The sequence below is a fragment of the Apium graveolens genome, unplaced genomic scaffold, assembly GCF_009905375.1.
Source record: "Apium graveolens cultivar Ventura unplaced genomic scaffold, ASM990537v1 ctg617, whole genome shotgun sequence".
NCBI classification, from domain to species: Eukaryota; Viridiplantae; Streptophyta; class Magnoliopsida; order Apiales; family Apiaceae; genus Apium; species Apium graveolens.
Window position 1 is genome coordinate 93,655 of NW_027419250.1, and position 24,132 is coordinate 117,786.

Genomic DNA, 24,132 nt, shown 5'->3' on the forward strand with positions numbered 1-24,132 from the left:
GTTTGACAATTGATAAAAAATAAATGTATAGATATAATCTGTTATTTGCCATTTTTTCATCTATTTTTGTGATTGCAGCCGGCAGGGCTGCTCCCGTGACTTCTGGCAAGAGAAAAAGCACTGCGGATGAAGTTGGAAGTAGCTCCAAAAGAGTAGCGCTTGAACTCTTTCCTACTCATCCGAAACAAAATGAGCTTAATATTCAGTCCTTTGCAAGTTTGGTAAACAGAGGTCTTGATGACGATACCAACGTGCAATCAGTACCACAGGAAACACAAGAAGATCCCTTTGACATATTATTCAAATCTGAGGTGGGTTTACAATGTATAGCTAGGTTAGATATTACAATAATGTTGTAACACATAGTTATTTTTTACATAATGCATATGCAGTATGAGAAAATGAGAGAAACTTGCAAGCAGTACTTGAATAACAAATGCAATGACTTACTGAAGCAAGCAGAAGAACAAGCATCCCGGATATGTAGGGAGAAAGACATGAAAATGGCTCATATGAAGAGTACTATCTCTTCTATCCAAGAACAGTTGGCATCTCAGAATGAGGTTCTAAACAACAGAAACATAGAGTTGGACAACAGCAGGAGGAGAAGTATAGAGTTAGAAAAGCAGGTAGCATACAACAAATCTGAGGCCGAGTTTTGGAAAGAAAAGGTCCAGCGGGCAGAAGAGATGTTGGTGAATGCCACTGTGTGTAGGCAACGCCAGGCCCCTTGCTGCGAAGAGGAGGAAACGGCATCTTCCTCTGTGGGGGAGACAAAGGAATGAAGGAGGTGAAGGGTACAATTGTACCCTGAAATATTGTTGGGAGGGCGACATTGCACTTTTCTGTATGATGCATGTGCAATATTATGCTAAAAAATATGTTGTAATACTAAAAAGTGATTTTTATTGTGACATTTATGAGTGTTTGTATACAAAGAAACTTTTATTTTTATGTAGGTGCTTAGTATTTTATTACCTTGGTCATTGCACATGTACAAAATATCAAAGTTATAAACATGTATCATATTTATTTACAGAAATTTAGCTTAACTTTCAAATTTAAATAAATTACGCAACCGGAGTAAAATTAATGATATGGATATGTGTAGGAATATGAATATGCATTAATATTTATTTTAATTTTAGTCCAATAGTTCTTGGACATGTCGTATTCGCTCGAGTCATATTAAGTACATCGGCTGTATTTAGTATACGAGCGGCTAAACTCGACCGAAAACGGTCAAATTTGTTTTTCACCTAAAATTTGAATATCTCGCCCAAAAAATTGAATTTTTGGAAAAATTTGAAATGTCCACCCAGTATATATTTTAACCTTATATGGTTAAAAATATTGTTCTAAATTCGACCGAATGCGGTCGTATTAATGAGAACCAGTTTTTTTAAAAAAAAACTTGCCGAAAAATTATCAGATTCCGGTGAGCTTCAAAACATCAGCCAGCCATTCCGATAACTCCTTGCCAAATTCAACACTCCTAACTGACTATTACTACATGAACTCCTAACAGACTATTACTACTTCAACGTGTACACATTGATTTATTCAAATCAATATTAAACAAAACAAATAAATAAAATATGTTTTGAATTAAACCCAACAATATGTACATGCTCTAAGTGATAATATGGAAATAGTAATAATTTTTTTTCCATTTTTCTTTCTATAATATGGAATTAGTTACAGTTATTTTTTTTAATTTCTTCTTGCTAGTTAAACACATTTACACACCAATATTGTGGTTGGTTCCGACCAACCCTGACCCGACTAAGTGGAATTTTTTTAGCAAATACATAGCCATAAAAGTTTTAATAAACCTAGGTACATTTTAAGTAAACAAAATCTAGTTAATTTCTCTTGTAGTTGGACACAAATAAGATATAAATATTTATTTTGATCCCCGTAATTAATTAAACCTTAAGTGGGCTTAAAAGAGTTGCAAATAACACACTTAACCATAACCATCCCACGCAATTTTAACCTCCTCTCATGGCCCACCAACAGAAAGACACATAGCCTCCTCCTCTATGGCAAGGGGCCTGGCCTCCCGACTCATATACCACAACATCTCTTCTGCACTAGTGGCCTTTTCTTTCCAAAGTTCAGTCTCAGATTTGGAATGCACAATCGGATTTTCAAGCTCTATATTTCTCCTCTTGTTGTTATCTAACTGTGTGTTTTGGTCGATCATTGTAGTTGAGTTAATGGGAGCACCAAATTTTTTAGCATATGTATAGTTATAAAAGTTCCAATAAACCTAGTTACATTTTTATTTAACAAAAATCTAATTGATGTCTATTATAATTGGACTGGAATTAGACATAGATATTCCTACTAGTTATTTATTAAAACCTACTTGGGCTCAAAAGAGTTACAAATAGCACACCTAATCATAACTAGCCCACACACTTTAACCTCCTCTCATGGCCCACCAAAAGACAGAGACATAGCCTTACCAACAGAAGACAGAGACATAGCCTCATCGTCCATATCATCATCCTCTTCAAAGCACGGGGCCTGGCCTACCGGACTCATATTCCACAACACTTCTTCTGCACTCCTCGCCTTTTCTTTCCAAACTTTTGCCTGAGATTTGGACTGCACTACCTGCTCTTCCAGCTCTATGTTTCACCTTCTGCTGTTGTCCAACTGTGTGTTTTGGTTGTTTATCAACTCATTCTTAGAAGCCAACATTGGTTGAAGAAAAGATATTTTACTCTTCATACGAGCCATTTTCACATCTTTCTCCATACATATCATCGAGACCGGCTCATCTGCTTGTCTCATTAAATCATTGTACTTGTTATTCAAGTAGTGCTTGCAAGATTCTCTCATTTCTTCATACTGCATGCACAAGTATAAAAATAACTTTTACTTTTACAAGATTTGGTATAATAGATGTGATTTAAAAAGTACGAAGAAAAAATACAAACCTTTTTATAAAAAAAACTATTTAAATGAAAATAAATATGGAAATTACAAAAACTGAAATTACGCATAAACACACCTGAGACTTGAATAATATATCAAAAGGATCTTCTTGTGTTTTCACCGGAACTGATTGAACATCTGTTTGGTTATGACCACTGTTTAGCAAACTTGTGAATAAGTGAATATTACAAGGAGAATAAATCCTATTGTGACCATGATTTGAATCATGAGTAAGTGCAGGGGATTGGAAAAGATTACCTAATTCATTATTAGTGGGAAAGAGTTCGAGGGCTACTCTTTTGCTGCTCTTAACTTGGAGAGTATTCTTTCTTCTCTTCTGAGAAGAAGCCACATCAGCATCATCATTTCCCACTGCAGTCACCCAGTCTCCAAAATCAGTGAACTAAATGTCAAAAAATACTGAGTTTACATATGTTTTTTTATCGAATGTCAAATAAAATAAAATATTTGTATATCACACAAATCTAAAGTGTATAGGTGTGTATGCTTGCCCTGGCGTGCTTAAATTCATAATTTAACTAACCTCTAGTGTTGGTTAAAGACATTGTTAATTTATAGGTAGGGATACAATGTTTGCTTATGGAGAAATGTTGGCTCAAGAATATATGAAATAGAAGGAAGAACAATCAAGAGATAGATGGTTGTTACACTGATAAGGCTAATATATATATTGTTTGTTTGTGTGTGAGAAGTGTACAAAAGGAGTGATAAGTGAAGAGACGCCGACTGACTGTTGAAAAGGCACATCCCCGTTTGTTTGTTAGGTCAAAAATTGAAATTTAAGTTTAGAGTTTTATTAAATTTGTTAGCTTCTTTGATTTTTCTTTCAAATTTTATTTTTGTAAAAAAGGTTCAGAATTATACTACAATAAATCAAAATTTGACCTCAGTAGGCCCACACAACTTTTTATCAGAATATGGTGTGAAGTTATTGAAACCATAAATTGTATTCAAATTTGATATGATAGTTTGTATTCGAATTTAAATCTAAATTTAGTATTACCTTATCAAGTCAAAAAAAAATCTCATATATCACATTTCATTTGTGATCCTAGGTCCATAAGCATTGCGAGTAAAGTTGGGATAAATAATTTGTCAAGTATCATATATCATATATTTAGAGTTTTGTTTTGAAATTTTCAATTTTTTAATACAAGTAAAATTACTGTCCAGCAGTCCAAATAAATAAAGGGCTTTTAAAAAAAATACCTAATGTCAAAACTATTTTTGAAAAAAAACTGTTATTTTTAACAAAATTGCAAAAATATTTTTTCGATTCAACTAAATGCAACATTCGTTGAATTTCTGCAACTAATGCAAACTCAAATGCAACCAAAAAACTTTATTCAAATAGTTGCATATATGGATGATTTTGATTGCCCCGTATTTTTCCAAATATTTTGAGAAGATAGTAAAATCGCAAAAAAACTTAAAAAAATAGTATTTTTGATAATTTTTCAAACAAATTAAATTCAAAGGTTGAGACTATAACCAACTAAATTTGATACATGAGATAAATTTACATCTTAATAATAAGATGCTAATGAATTTAAATTTAAATTGGAATAATTAAAAAATGATGTCAAATTCAAATACAATTTCAAGTTTTATTCATTTTCACACCAAATTTTGGTAAAAAGTTGCATGGATTTAGGCTTATGCCAAATTTTAGATTATTTACATCATGAATTATTTTGCAAGAAAATAAAATGTTTGAAAGAAAAATTTAAAAAGCCAACTTAGGAAAGTTTGACACTTAGGAAAATTTGGCCTAAATAGCGTTTTTTAAACACAAAAGTGAAGATGCGTCTTTTCAAACTTAGGATGGGTCTATTCTCACATTTCCTTTTATACACTTCTCACCCAGAAAACACACGTCTCTTCTCACATTTCCTTTTATACACTTCTCACACAGAAAACACACAGTATGTATATATCATATCTTTGAAGCGGCATGGGCTTAGCATCCATCTATTTTTTCAGTATTCTTCCATCTCTTCCAATTCCTCCCCCAAACATTTCCCTGTAACCAAACATTACATTCCTATAAACAATGTCGTCCGCCAATACTGGAGGTATCTGGTAACATCATGAATCTAAACACCCCAGTACACATAAAGATATATATACACATTAGATTTGTGTGACATATAAAGATTTTAACTTGTTTGACAATTGATAAAAAATAAATGTATAGATATAATCTGTTATTTGCCATTTTTTCATCTATTTTTGTGATTGCAGCCGGCAGGGCTGCTCCCGTGACTTCTGGCAAGAGAAAAAGCACTGCGGATGAAGTTGGAAGTAGCACCAAAAGAGTAGCGCTTGAACTCTTTCCTACTCATCGGAAACAAAATGAGCTTAATATTCAGTCCTTTGCAAGTTTGGTAAACAGAGGTCATGATGACGATACCAACATGCAATCAGTACCACAGGATACACAAGAAGATCCCTTTGACAGATTATTCAAATCTGAGGTGCGTTTACAATGTATAGCTAGGTTAGATATTACAATAATGTTGTAACACATAGTTATCTTTTACATAATGCATATGCAGTATGAGAAAATGAGAGGAACTTGCAAGCAGTACTTGAATAACAAATGCAATGACTTACTGAAGCAAGCAGAAGAACGAGCATCCCGGATATGCAGGGAGAAAGACATGAAAATCGCTCATATGAAGAGTACTATCTCTTCTATCCAAGAACAGTTGGCATCTCAAAATGAGGTTCTAAACAACAGAAACATAGAGTTGGACAACAGCAGGAGGAGAAGTATAGAGTTAGAAAAGCAGGTAGCAAACAACAAATCTCAGGCCGAGTTTTGGAAAGAAAAGGTCCAGCGGGCAGAAGAGATGTTGGCGAATGCCACGGTGTGTAGGCAACGCCAGGCCCCTTGCTGCGATGAGGAGGAAAGGACATCTTCCTCTGTGGGGGAAACAAAGGAATGAAGGAGGTGAAGGGTACAATTATACCTTGAAATATTGTTGGGAGGGCGACATTGCACTTTTCTGTATGATGCATGTGCAATATTAATGCTAAAAAATATGTTGTAATATTAAAAAGTGATTTTTATTGTGACATTTATGAGTGTTTGTATACAAAGAAACTTTTATTTTTATGTAGGTGCTTAGTATTTTATTACCTTGGTCATTGCACATGTACAAAATATCAAGTTATAAACATGTATCATATTTATTTACAGAAATTTAGCTTAACTTTCAAATTTAAATAAATTACGCAACCGGAGTAAAATTAATGATATGCATTTGTGTAGGAATATGAATATGCATTAATATTTATTTTAATTTTCGTCCAATAGTTCTTGGACATGTTGTATTCGCTCGAGTCATATTAAGTAAATCGGCTGTATTTAGTATACGAGCGGCTAAATTCGACCGAAAACGGTCGAATTTGTTTTTCACCTAAAATCTGAAAATCTCGGCCAAAAAATTGAATTTTTGGAAAAATTTGAAATGTCCACCAAGTATATATTTTAACCGTATATGGTTAAAAATATTGTTCTAAATTCGACCGGATGCGGTCGTATTAATGAGAACCAGTTTTTTTTTAAAAAAACTTACCGAAAAATTATCAGATTCCGGTAAGCTTCAAAACATCAGCCAGCCATTCCGATAACTCCTTGCCAAATTCAACACTCCTAACTGACTATTACTACATGAACTCCTAACTCACTATTACTACTTCAACGTGTACACATTGATTTATTCAAATCAATATTAAACAAAACAAACAAATAAAATATGTTTAGAATTAAACCCAACAATATGTACATGCTCTAAGTGATAATATGGAAATAGTTATAATTTTTTTTTCCATTTTTCTTTCTATAATATGGAATTAGTTACATTTTTTTTTTAATTTCTTCTTGCTAGTTAAACACATTTACACACCAACATTGTGGTTGGTTCCATGACCTGACTAAGTGGAATTTTTTTAGCACATACATAGCCATAAAAGTTTTGATAAACCTAGGTACATTTGAAGTAAACAAAATCTAGTTAATTTCTCTTGTAGTTGGACACAAATAAGGTATAGATATTTATTTTGATGTCCGTTATTAATTAAACCTTACGTGGGCTTAAAAGAGTTGCAAATAGCACACTTAACCATAACCATCCCACATAATTTTAACCTCCTCTCATGGCCCACCAACAGAAAGACACATAGCTTCCTCCTCTCATGGCAAGGGGCCTGGCCTCCCGACTCATATACCACAACATCTCTTCTGCACTCGTGGCCTTTTCTTTCCAAAGTTCAGCCTCAGATTTGGAATGCACAATCGGATTTTCAAGCTCTATATTTCTCCTCTTGTTGTTATCCAACTGTGTGTTTTGGTCAATCATTGTAGTTGAGTTAATGGGAGCACCAAATTTTTTAGCAGATACATAGTTATAAAAATTCCAATAAACCTAGTTACATTTTTCTTTAACAAAAATCAAATTGATGTCTATTATAATTGGACTGTAATTTGACATAGATATTCCTACTAGTTATTTATTAAAACCTACTTTGGGCTCAAAAGAATTGCAAATAGCACACCTAATCATAAGTAGCCCACACACTTTAACCTGCTCTCATGGCCCGCCGACAGAAGACAAAGACATTACCTCATCGTCCATATCATCATCCTCTTCAAAGCAAGGGGCCTGGCCTACGGGACTCATATTCCACAACACTTCTTCTGCACTCCTGGCCTTTTCTTTCCAAACTTTTGCCTGAGATTTGGACTGCACTTCCTGCTCTTCCAGCTCTATGTTTCTCCTTCTGCTGTTGTCCAACTGTGTGTTTTGGTTGTTTATCAACTCATTCTTATAAGCCAACATTGCTTGAAGAAAAGATATTTTACTCTTCATACGAGCCATTTTCACATCTTTCTCCATACATATCATCGAGACTCGCTCATCTGCTTGTCTCATTAAATCATTGTACTTGTTATTCAAGTAGTGCTTGCAAGATTCTCTCGTTTCTTCATACTGCATGCACAAGTATAAAAAATAACTTTTACTTTTACAAGATTTGTTATGATAGATGTGATTTTAAAAGTACGAAGAAAAAATACAAAGCTTTTTATAAAAAAAACAAATTAAATGAAAATAAATATGGAAATTACAAAAACTGAAATTACGCATAAACACACCTGAGACTTGAATAATCTATCAAAAGGATCTTCTTGTGTTTTCACCAGAACTGATTGAACATTTGTTTGGTTATGACCATTGTTTAGCAAACTTGTGAATAAGTGAATATTACAAGGAGAATAAATCCTATTGTGACCATGATTTGAATCATGATTAAGTGCAGGGGATTGGGAAAGATTACCTAATTCATTATGAGTAGAAAAGAGTTCGAGGGCTACTCTATTGCTGCTACTCTTAACTTTGTGAGTATTCTTTCTTCTCTTTTGAGAAGAAGCCACATCAGCATCATCATTTCCCACTGCAGTCACCCAGTCACCAAAATCAGTGAACTAAATGTCAAAAAATACTGAGTTTACATATGTTTTTTTATCGAATGTCCAATAAAATAAAATGTTGGTATATCACACAAATCTAAAGTGTATAGGTGTGTATGCTTGCCCTGGCGTGCTTAAATTCATAATTTAACTAACCTCTAGTGTTGGTTGACGACATTGTTAATTTATATATAATGTTTCTTGAATATAAGAATGCCCTCCTGATATATATGTAAAGCTAACAGTAAGTTTGAAACGAGAAAAACAAAGTGTAGCTAAGTTCTTAATTTTTATTTCACTGCAGCATCACTAATATATATCGAATACAGAGATAAAACTAGATGCAAGAAAGAAGGAACTACTTTCCTATAACTACTCCACTATCTACCATTATTCAAAGAGACTCCTAATATGACTCCACAACTATATGACCAAGTCATAACTAGCTGTTAATACAAAACAAACTAACGTAAACATAAACAAGCTTATTCAGACAAGCTTATGATTAAAGTCAACAATCTCCCCCATAATCTAAGCTTGTTGAGTTAACTCTTTCACTCCCAACAGCTTCCTCATGCGTTCAAACTTCACTGTCGTGAGCGCCTTGGTTTGAATGTCAGCCTTCTGGTTTTCTGTTGCCACATGCTTCACCACTATTTCACCGCGATCAACACACTCTCTTATAAAGTGATAACGTATATCGATATGTTTGCTACGACCATGAAACATCGGATTCTTAGCCAAGTCTATGGCTGATTTATTATCGATATACAACGTGACTGGACCAACCTTCTCATCAGTAATCTGACTCAGCAAATTCCGTAACCAAATTCCCTGACATGCTGCTGCTGTCGCAGCCATGAACTCGGCTTCACATGAAGATAGCACACATTTCTGTTTCTGAGACATCCAGGTAATTAGACTATCGTTCAGATAAAAAGCCACTCCACCAGTGCTTTTCCGATCTTCTATATTACCCGCCAAATCACTATCAGAATATCCTGTCAAAACATTATTGCTATTCTCTCTTGAGTATACCAATCCATAATCTAACGTTCCCTTAATGTACCTGAGAACTCGTTTTGCTGCATTCATATGCATTACAGTGGGATGCTCCATAAATCGACTGATAATGCCCACAACAAAAGCTATGTCCGGTCGAGTATGTACTAAGTATCTCAAACCTCCGATCATGCTTTTAAATTGAGTCACATCGACCAATTTACCACCTTCATCCTTCGTGATTTGTTCTTTAGGATCTAGTGGATACTTTGTAGGATTGCAATCCGACAACCCCGCCTTTTCAAGAATTTTATGAGCATAAGCTGACTGTTTTAGCTTGATAAATCCGTTTCCCTGTTCAACCTCTATTCCCAAATAATATGTGAGTTTACCGAGATCACTCATGTCAAATTGTTTGTTCATCTCCTGCTTGAACTCCTCGATAATACTGATACTAGTCCCTGTAATCAAAAGATCATCAACGTAAACGCCAACTACCAGAATATTACCTTCAATTTTCCTTGTATACACAGCGTGTTCATATGGGCATCTCTGAAATCCAAGTCTTTCCAGGCACTTGTTTAGCTTCGAATACCATGCACGAGGGGCTTGCCGAAGACCATACAGTGCCTTGAGGAGTTTGTACACCTTTGATTCCTGGCCTTTTCTTTCAAAACCCTCCGGTTGCATCACATAGACTTCCTCGCATATCTCCCCGTTTAAAAACGCTGTCTTCACATCCATATGATGCACCTGCCATGAATTTTTTGCAGCAAGGGCCAACAACATACGCACTGTTTCGAGCCTTGTAACAGGTGCATATATTTCGTCATAATCAACGCCATATTCCTGTGTGTAACCCTTTACCACAAGTCGAGCTTTATGCTTCACTATATTACCACTTGCATCTCGCTTCAATTTGAATATCCACTTTAACCCGATGACTTTGTTCCCCTTTGGAAGTTCTGTCAGTTCCCATGTCCTGTTTTTTTCTATAGAATCGATTTCGTTTTTCATAGCCTGTCTCCAACACTTTTCTTTGTTTGCCTGACCAAAATTAACAGGTTCTTCGACTCCCATGAGTAATAGCTCCTCCTGCAGCTCAATAGGTTCTGTGTTGTTATAAATTTCAGTGACATTTCTATATTTTTTAGGCTCTGTACTTTCATCAACGTTTTCATCCTCAAAGTCTAGCTCTTCTCTTCGTTCTTCCCTCACAGGACTTTCATAACCATCACTTTCTCTCTGAGTTGTTTCGTCGTTCTCTTTTCCTCCCAACACAATCAACTTTTCTTGTTGCAACTGCTCTTCTCCGTTTTGTCCTTCCCATGGCCACGCTTCAGTTTCTACAAAAACAACATCTCGACTGACTAACACCGTGTTGCTTTCTGGGTTATACAGCCTGTACGCCTTTGTTCCTGGCTCTTTGCCTAAATTCACAACTTTCAAGCTTCGATCATCTAGCTTCTTAGTCAGCTTATCTTGCACCTTCATGTAAGCTTTACATCCAAACACCTTGATGTGCCCAATATTGGGTTTTTCATTTTTCCAGGCTTCATACGGAATCACCCCTGACAGTGCTCGAGTGGGCAACCTATTTAACACGTAGACAGCGTGACGCACTGCCTCACCCCAGAAGTTTGCCGGCATATGCATTTGCTTCAAGTAACTTCTCACCATCTCAACGACAGTACGGTTCCTACGCTCCACCACGCCATTTTGCTGTGGAGTGTATGGAGCCGTAAGATGTCTCACAATTCCATCATCTTCACAAAAGTCAGAAAAAACTTTGGAGTTGAACTCCCCCCCACGATCTGTTCGAAAGACTCTGATCCTTCGCTCTGTACCATTCTCAACTTTGGCCTTAAACTTCTTGAAGGCCTCAAACGCCTCATCCTTGCTCTTTAGCAAGTAAGCCCACATAATACGTGAATAATCATCAACAAGGAGCATGAAATAACGATTACCTGCGTGAGTGGAAGGAGTGATAGGTCCGCATATGTCACCATGAACAAGTTCAAGCACCTTACTAGCTGAGTACTTCGACTTAGTAGGAAATGGCTTTCGAGTCTGTTTCGACATTAAACAACCACTACATGTCATCTCCGGAGACACAATCTTTGGAAAACCACGAACCATGTCATTTGCTGACATCAATTCCATTGCCTTAAAATTGACATGTCCTAACCGAAAGTGCCACAACCAAGCATTTTCATTTGACCTTGACAATAAGCATTTTGGTTCACCACTTTCTATAATTATCTTATACAGTCGATTTGTCGATCTCTTAACTTTCATTAACAACTTTCCTTGTTTTTCATGGATCCACAAATATTCTCCATTCAAGACAACCTTATTTCCGGCTTCCGATAATTGTCCAAGACTAATTATATTGTTGCACAAGGAAGGAATGAAAAATACCTCGTGTAGTTCACGTTCCTCGCCCGTTTTACACTTCAAGCTCACAGTGCCCTTGCCTTTAATTTCAACCATCGAACCATCACCGAATTTTACTTGGCCTTTGATACATTCGTCCAGCATCTTGAATTTTGATCTCTGACCCGTCATATGGTTACTTGCACCATTGTCAAGGTACCAGATCTCAGAATCACTGGATTTTTCACTTCCATGCAACTTCAGTTTTGGTGTGACTTTCTCTTCTTTTAGCAACATCATGTTTACATCTTTGTCATCATGTTCAGTCAATAGCAATGCAGGCTCATCATCATCAAATTGGGCCATGTTAACTTCAGCCCTTTGAACCTTGTTACGCTTAGGTTTGTTGCACTCAACTGCGAAATGGCCATACAGATGACAGTTGAAGCACCTAACTCTAGACTTGTCTCGAACCAGTCGTCCCCCTTCTTTATTTGGAATTTTCTGATTTGTGAAAACGCCACCACTTTCTCTGTTATTTCTCCTTGACCATTCTTCTCGAGTCATCAACAGTTTACCCTCGTTAGCTTCTCTTCGTGTCCATTCCTCTTCCGTGAGAAGAAGTTGACTACCGCCCCCACCACCATTCTTGGATCCCTTCAATCTTTCCTCATGAATCTTCAAGGACCCAACAGTTTCTTCAACGGACATTTGCTCAATGTTCCCAAACTGTTCGATCGTCGAGGCTATTTGTAGGAATTTTGTTGGTATAGCTCGTAACAACTTCTTTACTACATAGCTCTCCGGAACCTCTTCTCCAAGAGCTCTAATGTTTGTCACCAGACCATTGAGTTTCATACAGAACTCGTCAATTGGCTCTATCTCACTCATACTCAATGACTCAAACTCCGCCTTCAGAGTTTGTATCGTAGCCGTTTTCACACAATCCGCACCGAGACACATGGTTTTAATCGCATCCCAGGCCTCTTTTGCTGTGTTTTTCTCCGCCAGTGACAGCAAAATGTCTTCAAGTACGCCTTGGTAAATGACTGCCAATGCTACCTTGTCAGTTCTTTCTTCGACCGATGACTTAGGGTTCTTAGGTTCAATAGCATCCCACACACCATGTGCCTGCATATTCACCTTCATCTTCATAGACCATGAAGCATAATTACTCTTAGCCAACATCGGATAACTCAGACCCACTCCGCCTTCTTTTATTTTGCTCGATTCCATCTCAGTAGCTTTCGACATATATTTTGGCATTCACCACGCAACCTTGCTCTGATACCAAATTCTTGAATATAAGAATGCCCTCCTGATATATATGTAAATCTAACAGTAAGTTTGAAACGAGAAAAACAAAGTGCAGCTAAGTTCTTAATTTTTATTTCACTGCAGCATCACTAATATATATCGAATACAGAGATAAAACTAGATGCAAGAAAGAAGGAACTACTTTCCTATAACTACTCCACTATCTACCATTATTCAAAGAGACTCCTAATATGACTCCACAACTATATGACCAAGTCATAACTAGCTGTTAATACAAAACAAACTAACGTAAACATAAACAAGCTTATTCAGACAAGCTTATGATTAAAGTCAACAATGTTTGCTTATGGAGAAATGTTGGCTCAAGAATATATGAAATAGAAGGAAGAACAATCAAGAGATAGATGGTTGTTACACTGATAAGGCTAATATATATATTGTTTGTTTGTGTGTGAGAAGTGTACAAAATGAGTGATAAGTGAAGAGCCGCGGCTGACTGCTGAAAAGGCACATCCCCGTTTGTTTCTTAGGTCAAAAATTGAAATTTAAGTTTAGAGTTTTATTAAATTTGTTGGCTTCTTTGATTTTTCTTTCAAATTTTATTTTTGTAAAAAAGGTTCTGAATTATACTACAATAAATCAAAATTTGACCTCACTAGGCCCATGCAACTTTTTATCAGAATATGGTGTGAAGTTATTGAAACCATAAATTGTATTCAAATTTGATATGATAGTTTGTATTTGAATTTAAATCTAAATTTAGTATTACCTTATCAAGTCATAAAAAAATCTCATATATCACATTTCATTTGTGATCCTAGGTCCATAAGCATTGGGAGTAAAGTTGGGGATAAATAATTTGTCTAAGTATCATATATAATATATTTAGAGTTTTCTTTCGAAATTTTCAATTTTTTAATATAAGTAAAATTACTGTCCAGCAGTCCAAATAAATAAAGGGCTTTTAAAAAAAATACCTAATGTCAAAAATATTTTTGAAAAAATAATGTCATTTTTTAACAAAATTGCAAAAATATTTTTTCGATTGAACTAAATGCAACATTCGTTGATTTTCTGCAACTAATGCAAACTCAAATGCAACCAAAAACTTTATTCAAATAGTTGCATATTTGGATGATTTTGATTGCACCGTATTTTTGCAAATATTTTCAGAAGATAGTAAAATCGCAAAAAAACTTAAAAAAAATAGTATTTTTGAGAATTTTTCAAACAAATTAAATTCAAAGGTTGAGACTATAACCAACTAAATTTGATAGAGGAGATAAATTTACATCTTAATAATAAGATGCTAGTGAATTTAAATTTAAATTGGAATAATTAAAAAATGATGTCAAATTCAAACACAATTTCAAGTTTTATTGATTTTCACACCAAATTTTGGTAAAAAGTTGCATGGATTTAGGCTTATGCCAAATTTTAGTTTATTTCTATCATGAATTATTTTGTAAGAAAATAAAATGTTTGAAAGAAAAATTTAAAAAGCCAACTTAGGAAAGTTTGACACTTAGGAAAATTTGGCCTAAAGAGCGTTTTTTAAACACAAAAGTGAAGATGCGTCTTTTCAAACTTAGGATGCGTCTCTTCTCACATTTCCTTTTATACACTTCTCACACAGAAGTTTCTTCTCACATTTCCTTTTATACACTTCTCACACAGAAAACACACAGTATCAGTATGTATATATCTTTGAAGCGGCATAGGCTTAGCATCCATCTATTTTTTCAGTATTCTTCCATCTCTTCCAATTCCTCCCCCAAACATTTCCCTGTAACCAAACATTACATTCCTATAAACAATGTGGTCCGCCAATACTGGAGGTAACTGGTAACATCATGAATCTAAACACCCCAGTACACATAAAGATATATATACACTTTAGATTTGTGTGACATATTAAGATTTTAACTTGTTTGACAATTGATAAAAAATAAATGTATAGATATAATCTGTTATTTGCCATTTTTTCATCTATTTTTGTGATTGCAGCCGGCAGGGCTGCTCCCGTGACTTCTGGCAAGAGAAAAAGCACTGCGGATGAAGTTGGAAGTAGCACCAAAAGAGTAGCGTTTGAACTCTTTCCTACTCATTCGAAACAAAATGAGCTTAATATTCAGTCCTTTGCAAGTTTGGTAAACAGAGGTCTTGAGGACGATACCAACGTGCAATCAGTACCACAGGAAACACAAGAAGATCCCTTTGACAGATTATTCAAATCTGAGGTGCGTTTACAATGTATAGCTAGGTTAGATATTACAATAATGTTGTAACACATAGTTATCTTTTACATAATGCATATGCAGTATGAGAAAATGAGAGAAACTTGCAAGCAGTACTTGAATAATGTTGGAAGCGTAGATTGGCCTTGAACAAATATATAAAAGCTTTGTATAACACAAACACACACCTGTATATATTAATAACAATAATAAACTACAGCTTATATACTCTTGACACAAACACAAGGCTCCTGCCTTTTTCTTTAACAAAGAGCTTCGGCTCTGATTTTTTTTCTCAACTACAACTCTTCTTTTTCTTTTCTTTTTGTACATATTACAATACCTATTTGCAGCCTTTTTATAGGCTTGAACAAACATAAGGTTACATCATTGCTTACAGCATCATATTTATTATAACAACTAAACCGTGTATTGAGAACATATGCAGCCTACCTTTATTTGCTCCACAATTTTCTCCACACTGTGTATGCATGCATGTGCTTTGGATTTTCCTGCCTACCATATTTTCAGGAAGCTGTATGTGTCTCTCATCTTATTCACACTTGTATTTTATTTATTATATTTATGGAGAGTTTGACTTCTAACACTCCCCCTCAAACTCGACTTTCCATTCCAAGCTTCTTTTTCATTTTTTGAAATACGCCCGGCTTCAACGGCTTTGTAAAAATATCTGCTAAATTTTCTTCAGTCCTACAATGTACCAACTCCACAATTTTTCCGTTCACCTGCTCTCGAATAAATGATATTTTATGTTGATGTGCTTGCTGCGACTGTGTGACACCGGATTTTTCGCGAGTGAAATAGCAGATTTATTATCCACAAAAATAGTAATTGGATCTTCTTTGGCAAGATTTAATTCGCCCAATATATAGCCTAGCCACATAGCTTGACATGCGCATGCTGCTGCTGCGATGTACTCTGCCTCACATGTTGAGAGGGCAACTGTCTGTTGTTTCTTTGATGACCAAGAAAATATTGCTGAACCGATATGAAAAACATATCCTGATGTGCTTTTCCCGTCATCCAAATCTCCACCATAATCACTATCTGAGTAGCCAACTAATTTTGAATTTTGAGAATGCGTGTAAAACAGACCATGATCAAGTGTACCTTTTATATACCGCAAAATTCTTTTAGCTGCCATGAAGTGATCTTGCTTCGGCTTCTCCATGTACCTACTAACCAATCCAACTGCATACATAATATCTGGACGAGTGAAAGTTAGGTACCTCAAACTTCCAACCAAACTTTTGAATAATGTCGGATTTACCGACTCCCTTGTTGAGTCAATTCTGAGCTTTATGCTTGACTCTGCTGGCGTACTCACTGGCTTGCATTTCTCCATTCTGAATTTCTTTAAAATCTCCTTCGGCATATTTTTTCTGCGACATAAAAATTCCATCTTTGCTTTGCTTCACCTCGACTCCAAGAAAGTAAGACATTTGACCAATATCTGTCATCTCAAATTCGTTAGTCATAACTTTCTTAAAATCATCGAACATACCAGGGTTGTTTCCAGTGAAGATCATGTCATCTACGTATAAGCAAACGATCATAATATCTCCCCCTGAATTTGTTTTTGTGTAGAGAGCATGCTCGTATGGACTCTTCACAAAACCATTTTTCTGAAAGTATTCATCAACCCTTGTGTTCCATGCTCGTGGGGCTTGTTTCAATCCGTACAATGCTTTCTTCAGTCTGTAGACTTTATTTTCTTGGCCTTTTCGAACATATCCTGGAGGCTGCTCAATATAGACTTCTTCTTCGAGGTAACCATTCAAGAATGCTGACTTGACATCCATCTGAAAAATCTTCCACTGATTCTGAGCTGCAATTGCTGTAAGAAGTCTTATAGTATCAACTCTTGCAACTGGAGCGAACACCTCATCATAGTCAATGCCATATCTCTGTTTGTAGCCTTTAGCCACCAACCTTGCCTTGTACTTTTCAACTTCACCATCTTGATTGGTCTTTGTCTTGTAGAACCATTTGACACCAATTGTTTTGTGTTCTTCTGGAAGAGTTGTGAGCTCCCAAGTATCATTCTTCTTCGATTGCACCAATTTCTTCATCCATTGCTTTATTCCATTTGCTTTCTTCAGAAGCTTCTTCAAATGTAACGGGATCACACTCAGCCATTAAGCAAAACAATGAATAATCAAAGGTAGTTTGTACCGGACTTGTTGCATCATAGATATCATTTAGACTCCGCATTTTTCTTGGTGCTCCCCCTGAACTGTTGCTATTGCTGCTTCCTGAACTCGATGGTGTCGAGGCAGGAGTTTGTTGGTTTGGACTTTGTGAAGGAGTTGGATCATTATTTCCATCATCTTGAACATTGGTGTCATCACCGTCATCATCTTCATCCTGAAAAAACAAACCAGCAACTTTTCTTTCTTCCTCGCTCCATCTCCAGTAATCTGATTCGTCAAACTCAACATCTCGAGAAATGATTAATTTCTTCGTGAGGGGATTATACAGTCTGTATGCCTTGCTTCTTTTGTCATATCCGGTAAAGATGCATTTCTCGCCTTTATCATCCAGTTTCTTCCTTTTCTGATCTGGAACATGTGCATATGCAATGCACCCAAAGATTTTGAGATGTCCAACTGATGGTTTGCTACCACTCCATGCTTCATTTGGAGTTTTGTTTCTAACACTTTTTGTTGGACAACGATTCAACAGATAAACAGCACATAACACGGCTTCAGCCCAAAAAGTTCTTGGCATATGCTTTGCTTTCACCATGCTCCTTGCCATGTCAAGAATAGTGCGATTTTTTCTTTCTGCAACGCCATTTTGTTGAGGAGTATACGCCGTTGTCAACTGATGATTGATGCCATGTGCTCTACAGAAACTTCTGAATAAGTTTGAAGTATACTCGCCTCCTCTGTCTGATCTGAGTGTCTTCAAATAATGTCCACTTTGTTTTTCAGCCAGTGCTTTGAACTCCTTGAATTTATCAAGAGCCTCTGCTTTTTCTTTAATGATATATACCCAACTTTTCCTGCTAAAATCATCAATAAATGTTAGGTAATATCTGTTACCTCCGAGTGATGGGATATCAAACGGACCAGCAATATCAGTGTGGACAATCTCCAATGGCCTTCTGGCTCTCCATGATTTTCCAACAGGAAAACTTTGTCTGTGTTGCTTTCCTTTGACACATGCTTCACACAAATTTTCTGGTTCATTAATTTCTGGCAAGCCATCCACCATCTTTGTCTTTGACAATAATTTTAAGCCAGAAAATCCAAGATGACCATATCTTAAATGCCATAACCATGAGTCATTTTTAATGACCGACTTCAAGCACTTCTGCATTTTCGTCTGCATATCAAGTGTGAACAGACGATTCTTTGACATCTCCACATCTGCAATTAATTCTCGAACATGATTTCTGATGATGAGAGAATTATCCTGCATCTGAATATTATATCCTTTCTCCACAAGTTGGCCAAGACTGATGATATTACTTTTCAAAGCAGGTATATAATAAACATCATTTATATACCTTTTCTCACCATTCTTTGATACAATCGTAATTGTACCTTTCCCTTTAACAGGAATTTTTGAAGAATCGCCAAATGTAACTTCCCCGCTGACGGTTTCATCTATCTCCATAAATAAATCTTTGTGGCCAGTCATGTGATTGCTGGCCCCTGAGTCAAGATACCAAACATTCTTCTTGCTTTCCTCGTTTCCTTTATAAGTGAGGAACATAGCAGTACCAACATCTTTATCTTCTTTTGCTGCTGCAAAATGACTAGTTTCTTCCACCTTCGGGGATCTACACTCATAACTGAAATGGCCAAATTTATTACAGTTATAACACTGAAATTGAGATTTATCACCTCGTTGTTGAAATCCACCTCTTCCTCGGCCTCTAAAATTTTGAACACGACCAGATGATTGATAACTTCCCGAATTCTGGCCTCTATTGAAGGACTGCCTTCCTCGTCCTCGTCCACCTCGGTAGCCACCTCGGTAGCCACCTCTAAAACCACCTCTTCCACGAACAGAACTGCTACTGCTTGAACTTTCACCAATGGACACCTTACTTTGCAATGCCTTTTCTAAATGGCTTGTATCATCATACTGGTTCATCCGCTGCTCATGGGCTTGAAGTGAACCAACTAGCTCATCAATAGAAATTGTGGACAAATCTTTTGACTCCTCGATAGAAGTAACGACATAGTCAAATTTTCTTGTCAATGAGCGGAGTAATTTTTCCATGACCCGAACATCATCGAGACTTTCTCCATTTCTCTTCATCTTATTTGTCATCGTTTTCAAACGCGTAACATATTCACCAATATTTTCTGAGGTCTTCATTTTTATATTTTCGAACTCCCCGCGTAGAACTTGGAGCCGCACCTTTTTTACTTTCTCCACGCCTTGGAATGATTTCTGCAAAATCTCCCACGCATCTTTTGCTGTTTTTGCTTCTGAAATTTTTTCAAAGGTAGATTCATCAACACCTTGAAAAATTGTGTACAACGCCTTTTTGTCCTTTTTTCGGGACTCCTTTAACGCCATCTTCTCGGCATTTGGAAGTGCTGCTTCAGCGGTTGCATCTGCGGGCTCGTTAAACCCACTTTCGACAATATCCCAATTGTCGTAGGAACCGAGTAACACCTTCATTTGGATACTCCAATTCCCGTAATTTGTGGACGTCAATTTTGGAATATTTGGTTGCACCATATTCGCCATTTTCTTGAACAGAACGCTGGCTCTGATACCACTTGTTGGAAGCGTAGATTGGCCTTGAACAAATATATAAAAGCTTTGTATAACACAAACACACACCTGTATATATTAATAACAATAATAAACTACAGCTTATATACTCTTGACACAAACACAAGGCTCCTGCCTTTTTCTTTAACAAAGAGCTTCGGCTCTGATTTTTTTTCTCAACTACAACTCTTCTTTTTCTTTTCTTTTTGTACATATTACAATACCTATTTGCAGCCTTTTTATAGGCTTGAACAAACATAAGGTTACATCATTGCTTACAGCATCATATTTATTATAACAACTAAACCGTGTATTGAGAACATATGCAGCCTACCTTTATTTGCTCCACAATTTTCTCCACACTGTGTATGCATGCATGTGCTTTGGATTTTCCTGCCTACCATATTTTCAGGAAGCTGTATGTGTCTCTCATCTTATTCACACTTGTATTTTATTTATTATGTTTATGGAGAGTTTGACTTACTTGAATAACAAATGCAATGACTTACTGAAGCAAGCAGAAGAACGAGCATCCCGGTTATGTAGGGAGAAAGACATGAAAATCGCTCATATGAAGAGTACTATCTCTTCTATTCAAGAACAGTTGGCATCTCAAAATGAGGTTCTAAACAACAGAAACATAGAGTTGGACAACTGCAGGAGGAGAAGTATAGAGTTAGAAAAGCAGGTAGCAAACAACAAATCTCAGGCCGAGTTTTGGAAAGAAAAGGTCCAGCGGGCAGAAGAGATGTTGGCGAATGCCACTGTGTGTAGGCAACGCCAGGCCCCTTGCTGCGAAGAGGAGGAAACGGCATCTTCCTCTGTGGGGGAAACAAAGGAATGAAGGAGGTGAAGGGTACAATTATACCCTGAAATATTGTTGGGAGGGCGACATTGCACTTTTCTGTATGATGCATGTGCAATATTAATGCTAAAAAATATGTTGTAATACTAAAAAGTGATTTTTATTGTGACATTTATGAGTGTTTGTATACAAAGAAACTTTTATTTTTATGTAGGTGCTTAGTATTTTATTACCTTGGTCATTGCACATTTACAAAATATCAAGTAATAAATATGTATCATATTTATTTACAGAAATTTAGCTTAACTTTCAAATTTAAATAAATTACGCAACCGGAGTAAATTAATGATATGCATTTAGGAATATGAATATGCATTAATATTTATTTTAATTTTAGTCCAATAGTTCTTGGACATGTCGTATTCGCTCGAGTCATATTAAGTAAATCGGCTGTATTTAGTATACGAGCGGCTAAATTCGACCGAAAACGGTCGAATTTGTTTTTCACCTAAAATTTGAAAATCTCGCCCAAAAAATTGAATTTTTGGAAAAATTTGAAATGTCCACCTAGTATATATTTTAACCGTATATGGTTAAAAATATTGTTCTAAATTCGACCGAATGCGGTCGTATTAATGAGAACCAGTTTTTTTTTTAAAAAACTTGCCGAAAAATTATCAGATTCCGGTGAGCTTCAAAACATCAGCCAGCCATTCCGATAACTCCTTGCCAAATTCAACACTCCTAACTGACTATTACTACATGAACTCCTAACTCACTATTACTACTTCAACGTGTACACATTGATTTATTCAAATCAATATTAAACAAAACAAACAAATAAAATATGTTTAGAATTAAACCTAACAATATGTACATGCTCTAAGTGATAATATGGAAATAGTTATAATTTTTTTTTTCCATTTTTCTTTCTATAATATGGAATTAGTTATAATTTTTTTTTTGATTTCTTCTTGCTAGTTAAACACATTTACACACCAACATTGTGGTTGGTTCCAACCAACCCTGACCTGACTAAGTGGAATTTTTTTAGCACATACATAGCCATAAAAGTTTTAATAAACCTAGGTACATTTGAAGTAAACAAAATCTAGTTAATTTCTCTTGTAGTTGGACACAAATAAGGTATAGATATTTATTTTGATGCCCGTTATTAATTAAACCTTACGTGGGCTTAAAAGAGTTGCAAATAGCACACTTAACCATAACCATCCCACACAATTTTAACCTCCTCTCATGACCCACCAACAGAAAGACACATAGCCTCCTCCTCTCATGGCAAGGGGCCTGGCCTCCCGACTCATATACCACAACATCTCTTCTACACTCGTGGCCTTCTCTTTTCAAAGTTCAGCCTCAGATTTGGAATGCACAATCGGATTTTCAAGCTCTATATTTCTCCTCTTGTTGTTATCCAACTGTGTGTTTTTGTCAATCATTGTAGTTGAGTTAAGGGGAGCACCAAATTTTTTAGCATATACATAGTTATAAAAGTTCCAATAAACCTAGTTACATTTTTATTTAACAAAAATCTAATTGATGTCTATTATAATTGGACTGTAGTTAGACATAGATATTCCTACTAGTTATTTATTAAAACCTACTTGGGCTCAAAAGAGTTGCAAATAGCACACCTAATCATAACTAGCCCACACACATTAACCTGCTCTCATGGCCCACCAACAGAAGACAAAGGCATAGCCTCATCGTCCATATCATCATCCTCTTCAAAGCAAGGGGCCTGGCCTACCGGACTCATATTCCACAACACTTCTTTTGCACTCCTGGCCTTTTCTTTCCAAACTTTTGCCTGAGATTTGGACTGCACTACCTGCTCTTCCAGCTCTATGTTTCTCCTTCTGCTGTTGTCCAACTGTGTGTTTTGGTTGTTTATCAACTCATTCTTAGAAGCCAACATTGATTGAAGAAAAGATATTTTACTCTTCTTATGAGCCATTTTCACATCTTTCTCCAAACATATCATCGAGACTCGCTCATCTGCTTTTCTCATTAAATCATTGTACTTGTTATTCAAGTAGTGATTGCAAGATTCTCCCATTTCTTCATAATGCATGCACAAGTATAAAAATAACTTTTACTTTTACAAGATTTGTTATAATAGAAGTGATTTAAAAAGTATGAAGAAAAAATACAAAGCTTTTTATAAAAAAAAACAAATTAAATGAAAATAAATATGGAAATTACAAAAACTGAAATTACGCATAAAAACACCTGAGACTTGAATAATCTATCAAAAGGATCTTCTTGTGTTTTCACCGGAACTATTGAACATTTGTTTGGTTATGACCACTGTTTAGCAAACTTGTGAATAAGTGAATATTACAAGGAGAATAAATCCTATTGTGACCATGATTTGAATCATGATTAAGTGCAGGGGATTGGGAAAGATTACCTAATTCATTATGAGTAGAAAAGAGTTCGAGGGCTACTCTATTGCTGCTGCTCTTAACTTGGTGAGTATTCTTTCTTCTCTTCTGAGAAGAAGCCACATCAGCATCATCATTTCCCATTGCAGTCACCCAGTCACCAAAATCAATGAACTAAATGTCAAAAAATACTGAGTTTACATATGTTTTTTTATCGAATGTCCAATAAAATAAAATGTTTGTGTATCACAAAAATCTAAACTGTATAGGTGTGTATGCTTGCCTTGGCGTGCTTAAATTCATAATTTAACTAACCTCTAGTGTTGGTTGACGACATTGTTAATTTATAGCTAGGGCTATAATGTTTGCTTATGGAGAAATGTTGGCTCAAGAATATATGAAATAGAAGGAAGAACAATCAAGATGGTTGTTACACTGATAAGGCTAATATATATATTGTTTTTTTGTGTGTGAGAAGTGTACAAAAGGAGTGATAAGTGAAGAGAAGCGGCTGACTGTTGAAAAGGCACATCCCCGTTTGTTTGTTAGGTCAAAAATTGAAAAAAATGTTTGTGTATCACAAAAATCTAAACTGTATAGGTGTGTATGCTTGCCTTGGCGTGCTTAAATTCATAATTTAACTAACCTCTAGTGTTGGTTGACGACATTGTTAATTTATAGCTAGGGCTATAATGTTTGCTTATGGAGAAATGTTGGCTCAATAATATATGAAATAGAAGGAAGAACAATCAAGATGGTTGTTACACTGATAAGGCTAATATATATATTGTTTTTTTGTGTGTGAGAAGTGTACAAAAG

At 35.8% G+C, this 24,132-nt stretch overlaps 1 protein-coding gene across 1 annotated transcript; it reads right to left on the minus strand.

Annotated features, from left to right (window-relative positions):
- Positions 1-18,697: 18,697 nt before the first annotated feature.
- Positions 18,698-20,073, minus strand: LOC141703066 (uncharacterized). Its single transcript, XM_074506677.1, has 2 exons — positions 18,875-20,073; positions 18,698-18,734 (listed from the first exon to the last, which is right to left on the minus strand). The coding sequence occupies exons 1-2, from the start codon at positions 20,071-20,073 to the stop codon at positions 18,698-18,700; spliced, it is 1,236 nt and encodes a 411-aa protein (XP_074362778.1).
- Positions 20,074-24,132: the final 4,059 nt, after the last annotated feature.

What these genes read in the sequence shown, in the direction of transcription:
- LOC141703066 (XM_074506677.1), bottom strand. Translation starts at nt 20,073, where the DNA reads ATGGCGAATATGGTGCAACCAAATATTCCAAAATTGACGTCCACAAAT. An exon ending in TCAAAGAATGGTGAGAAAAG is followed by an intron (nt 18,735 to 18,874) that starts GTATATAAATGA and finishes AATTAATTGCAG; the next exon opens with ATGTGGAGATGTCAAAGAAT.